We start from the raw sequence: 6,972 nt of genomic DNA, 5'->3' as shown, positions 1-6,972 counted from the left end.
AGGGACCCTCTTGGGGCTGCCCCCCCTCCCCACCCACTCCCGTTGGGCTTCTCTTTCCAGAAAGGCCAATGTGCTTGTCTCTGTGCTTCTCGATGTGGCCCTTGGTCTTGCGCTGCTGTCCTGGCTTCATGGGAAGGACCGGATCGGACAGCTGGCAGAGGCGCTTGTCCCCGTGGCTGACGTGAGTTGGTTGTATGGAGCCTGGTGTGTCCCAGGAATGGTGGGGGGGGGGGGGGCCCTTCCTGGGGGCAGCAGAGGCCCGTCTGCCAGCGAGAGCAGCATTGTCCTTTCTCTCTGTTGGGCCAGTAAGCAGCCTTTGTCCTTGACCCCAGATGGGTCCCCTAGGAGCCACTGTGTCTCACTGAGTCCCCAGGGCTGCACTCGGCTCACCAGGCGCCCACCTGCCCCTCCCAGGTCACCGCTAGCTCCTGGCCTTTACCTTCCTTTCCCAAAGGTAGTCGTGCCTGGGACCAGCTTGCAGCTGAGGCTTTTGGGGGAGCCCACCTCCCTCCATCAGGCCCAGCAGCCCCGGCTCCTGGCTCTTAGGGGCAGCCAGCTTTGGCTTGGGCCCTCCGCACAGTGAGCATCGCGGAAACCTTCCGCGTGTCCAGGGCTCAGCGTGCGGTCAGGCCGTTCCCACTGCTGACTTCAAGGTTCCCATGCTGGTGCCGGGCCACCAGCTCGTCCGTGGGGCTCCCTCCTCTTCCTCCCTGGCCCTCCCCTCAGCTTCTACCCTGCTGCACTTTTGTGCCAGCGCTAAAAGTGCCTTCGGCCTCTCTGCCTCCCGTCCTCGGAGCCGCAGGCGCTGTCACTCCTGTTGGGGCTGGTCTCCCTGCTGAGAGCAGTCCCTCTGGCGCCTTGGGCCTCCCTCACGCCTCCTGGCCCTGGCGTGGTCCTTGTGCACGCTGCCCCAGCCGCGGCTGCCCACTGGCCTCCTCGTGGGCAGGAGCCCCCACGGCCCGGGAGCCCCGTGGCTTCTCTGGGCGGCCTCGTCCGAGAGAGGGAGGGAAGAGGCCTGGAGGCCGGGAAGGGGGCTTGGCCACTTCACTTTGCTCATCCACGCTCTGCCTCTCGGCCAGCTTCATCTTACACTTCCCTTTTGCAGAATTGCACAGAAATATAAATATTTAATTTAAAAATGAAAGCTTCTTCCTGCCGCCTAGCTCTTAACCTTTAAATATTAGATAAGCCCTATTTATAAAGAATGCCTTGCTCCTGACATGGCTGAGGCCTTTCTAGGTCCGCACAGTGGGCAGGAGGGGTGGCAGGTCGGTACTGTGGGGCAGGGACGTCACCACTGTGACCCCAGCATTGTTGATGAGGCTGAGGGTCCTCAGGGCCTGTGCGCTGGGACGGGCAAAGTGCCTGGACATCAGCCTCTTCCTTGGGCAGCCAGGATGTGGCTCAGCGGCCCTGCCTGTGTGTCTCTGGCTCTCACTCAGCATTGCTGATGACTCACATCCCACCCATCCTTTTTTCTGGGGGACGCTCCAGCCTTCTCATGGGTACCTGGGCCCCCGATGGGCTCACCATCACCCTTCAAGGTTACCTGAGGTCACCCCTCGCTCCCCTGGACAAGTGGGGTGCTAGGTGGGGGAGTGCCAGGTGGTAGGGTGGGGTCCTCAGCGGAGGGGCACTGGAGACCCATCGGCTCCCCCTACAAGATTCGTGGTAAGCTGGGGTCTGTCCCACCTCTGGGCATATGGGGCTGAGCACTCCTGTGGGTCTGGTGGCAAGGGGGTTGGGATGCAGGAAGGGGTGATAGCCATCGGGGCCCTCATGTCCAGAGGGCGAGGGGAAGACTATCAGCCTCATAGACTGTGCCTCTCAGCTGATCCCAGAGCATCTGCAAAGAGGGGTTCCCTGGGCAGGTAAGTATGGGAAAGCTTGTGTGCCCGTCACGGCAGGAGACCCCCGGAAGGAGGCCCCCAGACTACCCCTTCCCTGCCCAGATGGGCTGGCTGTGATGGGGCGCAGCTGACAGTCTGCCTGCCCCTCCTGTGTCCCTCCAGCATGTGGCTGAGGAGCTCCAGCATCTCCTGCAGTGGCTGATGGGGGCACCTGCTGGGCTGAAGATGAACCGGGCGCTGGACCAGGTCCTGGGCCGTTTCTTCCTATACCATCTGCACCTGTGGATCAGTGAGTGCCAGCCCCGGGGACCCCCCCAACTCGGCTCCTAAAGCCTGGGCCCCCAGGGGACAGCCCTGGCTGAGTGGGGCCCCGTGCCCTTGGCGTGCGTGTGTGAGGCCCTGCTCTGCTGGGCTGGCTGCCGGGCCAGGGGACGGCCAGCAGAGCAGTCTGTCAGCCTCAGGCACCCCTCGTCCGTGAGGACCCGGGCGGCCGAGACCCATAGCTGACCGTCCCCCATCCCACCAGGCTACATCCACCTCATGTCCCCCTTCATCGAGCGCATCCTGTGGCACGTGGGCCTCTCAGCCTGCCTGGGCCTGACGGTCGCCCTGTCTATCCTGTCCGACATCATCGCTCTCCTCACCTTCCACATCTACTGCTTCTATGTCTACGGCGCCAGGTGGGCGAGTGCTCCCCGCCCCTGCGTGCCCCGGACACTTGTGAGGCTGGGTGGCGGCCGGGGCGGCCCGGAGCCCTGGCCCTGACGCTGCCCGTGGCCCGCAGGCTGTACTGCCTGAAGGTCTGCGGCCTGTCCTCGCTCTGGCGTCTCTTCCGGGGGAAGAAGTGGAATGTCCTGCGCCAGCGGGTGGACTCCTGCTCCTACGACCTGGACCAGGTACCGGGCGGGACTGCAGGGGAGGGGCCTTGCCCCCTGCCCCCTGCCCCCCTGCCCCCAGGCCCTGCCCCCTTCTGTCCAGCCTGAGGCCCTGCNCCTGCCCCCTGCCCCCCTGCCCACTGCCCCCTACCCCCCTGCCCACTGCCCCCCTTGCTCCAGTCCCTCTGGTCCCTCCGAATGGCTTGGCCAGCGTAGCCACTTGGCACCATGACGGGGTGGCCACACTCCTGTCCACAGCTCACCTGACGAGGGTGGGCGTGGACCCTGGGAACGTGAGGGGTCTGCGAGGGCCAGGGTGCGCGTGGGGCCTTCCGACAGCACAGGGCCTTGCCCCGGGTGGGAGGTGGACGCTGCCCTGAGGAGGGTGCTGGGCCCCCGGGACCCACTGGACAGCAGGACGTACAGGTGACCTGGGTGCAGGGCCTGCCTCTGGCGTTCCCTGTAGCTCAGACCTGGCGCGTGGGCCCTGCGTGCAGCCCCCCGAGACCTACGTGTCCTGCCTGATACTCACAACCCGCCTGCTTTTGGCGTATGTGCTCACGTCCCGCTGGCTGGTTCTGCCCATCCGAGTCTGGAGGGCGTGTGGACGCGTCCCTCCCAGCACTGGACAAAGCTGTTGTGAGCAGCTTTTCCTGTGTTGTCTCAGGGAGCCAGGGTGTCCCGTCAGCAGGGGTCCCTTTTCCGCTCAGTTACGGGATGGGTTTGGTGGGGACGGCAGCAGAGGTGTGGCCAGTGCCGAGGGGGCTGCCCCGGCATGCGGCTCTCGCTGATGCCGATGGTGGTGCCCTTTCTCCCTGCAGCTGTTCATCGGGACTTTGCTCTTCACCATCCTGGTCTTCCTCCTGCCCACCGCAGCCCTGTACTACCTGGTGTTCACCCTGGTGAGCCGAGGGGCACGCGGCCTGGGAGGGCGTTGGCCGTGGCACCCGGCCGAGCCGGCCCCTGGGCCTCGCGCCCAGGGCTCAGAGTGATCAGTGTATGCTCTGCCTGGCGGCCAGGCGGGGGTGGGCGAGCCCTCTATCCCCGCAGTCCATGGAGCGTGCGGCCGTTCCGTGCTTTCTGGGCACTGTGCTGGGCTCTACCCTTGGGGGCCACGCAGCCTGGCCCTGGAGGACAGGACTCGGGGGACGCAGCACTCAGGTGGCCCAGGCCGAGGGAGGGCCCGGTGCCATGTTTCCCTGGGCTCAGCTGCTGCTGCTCACTGCTTCCCTGCCTCCTCAGACCCGGGCCTTAGGATCCGGGTGGGAGCCGCGCCCCCCCCCAGGGGTCCTGAGCCCCCGGTCACCCTTCGTCGTGGCCCAGGACCCCCCCGGCTGCTGTAGTCGTGGGGACGCGCACGGATCTGAGCGCTGTGTGTGCTGCAGCTCCGGCTCCTGGTGGTGGCCGTGCAGGGCCTGATCCATGTGCTCGTGGACGTCATCAACTCCCTGCCGCTGTACTCCCTCGGCCTCCGGCTCTGCCGGCCATACAGGCTTGCGGGTAGGTCCCTGCGCCGCGCGCCTCCTGCCTGGAAGCAGCAGTGGGGGGGGAGGGGCGGCTGGTGGGGGNCGCCTCGCCCTCAGGTTTAGAGGCTGCAGAGGCGACCTTTCCTCTTTGTCACCCTTTTCTGCAATGAGTATGAACGTTTGTCCTGAGGTCTGTGTGTAGTGTAGGTGAGGCACATGCCTCGGAGAAGTGTCCCTGTGTGGTTGTATGTGACTGTGCGTGCCTGCCTGTGCCCCTGAACCTCGGAGGGGACAGCCCAGGGTGGAGGGTGCTGGGCTGGCCAGACCTGTGTGACAGGAGCCCCAGCCCACCCCACAGACCCCTGCCCGCCGGGACAGCACCCACCGTCCTGGCTGCCCTGGCTGTCCCCTCTGCAGATGGCTGCCCCTGTTTTCATGCTGACACCAACCCTTAGGTTGGCCCGATGCCCCTGAGGGGAGGCTGTCCCCACGGCAGGCCCCGAGAGGCCGACTGAACTGGTCACAGCATCGCGAGTTGGTCTGTCCTGTTCAGGGGTTTTGAGCACATCAGGGAATGTGGAGAGTTCCTGGCCCTGCGTCCAGTTTGTAGCTCAGGCCCCACACCAAAGCTCAGGCTGCTGCTTCCGGCATGTTCTGTGGGCTTTGGACCTAATGTCTGCCTATTGGATGCCCTTAAGTTCCCTTTCCAGACCACTTCCCCTGCAGACCCCTAGGTGGCTGACACCAGGGGCTCCAGCCTCTGCCCGCACGTCGGTGCCAGGACCAGGCAGGTGAACAGCCGGAGAGACCCGGGTCCCCTCCCCTGCCCCCAGCTCATGGCCAGAGCAGGGTTGTTTTAACTTCACATAAAATCCCACAGATGCTGCTGCCTCTCTCTGTTTCAGTGAGTTTGCCTTGGGGTCTCTTCATCAATTAATAATTAGCTCCTGCTTCTCTTTTTGAGAACTTTCTGCCTTGGGAATTCCCAGGATGGGAGCACAATCCGTAGGCCAGGGGCACGGAGGGCTCCCAAGCCGGCCGCGCACACAGAATCTGGAAGACGTTTAGCTGCCAGCAGGGTGGCCACACGCCACCAGGTGCCCGTCCATCCTGTGGGACAGCCCGCATCCATTCGGAAAGAGCACAGCATGTGCCGCAGTGCCCAGCTGGCTCCCGCTGCCTCCCAGGCCCGCGGCGTCTGTCTGTCCATGAAGTTCTGTGGAAGCTTTGATTGTGGCCAGGTGGTCAGCTCAGGGACAGACACGGAGACTGGGTGGAGTGGGGGCGGGTGAGCCCGTGGTGCGTCCCAGCGCCACCCACAGCCTTCTGAGTGCCACCGGAGGCGCAGGGGACTTCTGCCCACACCTGCCTGTGCTGATGCCGGAGGCCTGGGAGGCTGTCTGTGGGCCCTGCGGGCCTCGGGGAGCCTCCGGCCTCCCCCACGGGCACCTTGCTCCCCCTGCAGCTGGTGTGAAGTTCCGGGTCCTGGAGCACGAGGCTGGGAGGCCCCTCCGCCTCTTGATGCAGGTGAGGCCTCTGTGCACCCCTCACGCTGCTACCCGCGGACTGACCCGGCACCCCCCTGCTGTGGTGATGCCCACATCTGGGGGCAGCTGGGGTCTCATCCCTCTGTGCCCCCCTGGGTGCAGGGCTGCGGGCGCAGCAGAGCTGATGGGTGGTACCCAAGGGGAGGCTCACCTTCGAGGCCTCCGGGCACTGTGACCCCCTCTGCCTGGAACCTCCTTCAGCAGGACACTGGAAGGGACCCCCTGCGCTGGGTCGGATGCTTTCGGCCCCCAGGGCTCCTGCCCGCTGGGCCCCGCACCCTTCTTTCCTGCCCTGGGCCCCACGGGCTCTCATTCCAGGTAGACGAGCACAGATGTGGCGAAGGCCTCGGGACACACAAGCCTTTTCTCTTGGGCTCTTCTCTCGGAAACGGTCCCTCTGGCCTATAGGAGGGAGTAGGCGGGTTACCGGGTGGCTCACTGGGTGCTGATGGGGGGAGGTTGGCCTGAGGGCTGCATCTCAGGTGCTGAGGCAGCCAGGACCCTGTGTGGTTTTCTCGGGGTTGGGGTGGGGGTGTTCCTAGACCCCTTGGGAGGCTCCTGTGGGGGAAGTCCTGCAGTACAGGGGTCTCTGCCCCTCCAGCCTGGCCCACCTCCCCTCCCCAAAGCCTCGCTCCAGGAGGGCACGCTCGGCCTCGGCCCACGCGTTCCCCCTCGGGCCCCTCCGCCTACCCCTGGGTACCACCGAGAGGGCACAATGGGCAGCCCAGTGCGCTGGGGGGCCATGGGCTGGCTGACCCCCGCCTTGTGCTTCCAGATAAACCCACTGCCCTACGGTCGCGTGATCCACACCTACCGCCTCCCCAGCTGTGGCTGCCACCCCACACACTCCTGGGGCTCCCTGTGCCGCAAGCTGTTCTTCGGGGAACTCATCTACCCCTGGCGGCAGAGGGGGGACAAGCAGGACTGACAGACCCTGGCCACCGGGCCGCCCGGCTCCTCCGCAGTCAGCCCTCCGCCCTGCCAGGGGCACTGGCTGGCAGGGCGGCTCGCATCCCTGCTCTTTGCCTTCTCTGCCCCCGGGTGCCTGAGGCCTCGGCTCTGAGGCTGCGCGGTGCTGAGCAGGACGCGGGGGCGGCCAGCCGGGCCAACAGGCCGCTGCTCCATCACTGGCGGTGTTCGCCTCGGACCCACCGCCTGGCCTGTGGCCGTGGCATTGCCCGGGAGCCCCACCCGTCACACCCAGACTCTGGAAGGGGTTTGTAGAGGCTCCGCC

The 6,972-nt window shown here is 65.8% G+C and overlaps 1 protein-coding gene across 4 annotated transcripts in view; it reads left to right on the top strand.

The window, feature by feature from the left end:
* PIGQ (phosphatidylinositol glycan anchor biosynthesis class Q) overlaps window positions 1-6,759 on the top strand; it is a 9,360-nt gene extending 2,601 nt beyond the window's left edge. For 2 of the 4 annotated variants that reach the window (XM_077762703.1, XM_077762701.1), the window contains 8 exons: window positions 61-181; window positions 2,013-2,139; window positions 2,377-2,530; window positions 2,635-2,746; window positions 3,547-3,627; window positions 4,111-4,225; window positions 5,657-5,718; window positions 6,514-6,759. In XM_077762703.1, coding sequence (XP_077618829.1) covers window positions 61-181; window positions 2,013-2,139; window positions 2,377-2,530; window positions 2,635-2,746; window positions 3,547-3,627; window positions 4,111-4,225; window positions 5,657-5,718; window positions 6,514-6,666 — 925 coding nt within the window. In that variant the 3' untranslated portion in view covers window positions 6,667-6,759. The other 2 variants (XM_077762702.1, XM_077762704.1) reach the window with 2 other exon arrangements.
* The last annotated feature ends 213 nt before the right edge of the window (window positions 6,760-6,972 follow it).

The sequence above is a fragment of the Crocuta crocuta genome, unplaced genomic scaffold (genome assembly GCF_008692635.1).
Source record: "Crocuta crocuta isolate KB4526 unplaced genomic scaffold, BGI_CrCroc_1.0 scaffold234, whole genome shotgun sequence".
In the NCBI taxonomy this organism is placed as follows: domain Eukaryota; kingdom Metazoa; phylum Chordata; class Mammalia; order Carnivora; family Hyaenidae; genus Crocuta; species Crocuta crocuta.
Note: the sequence above shows the minus strand (reverse complement) of the source record. Positions and strands in the feature narration are given on the sequence as shown.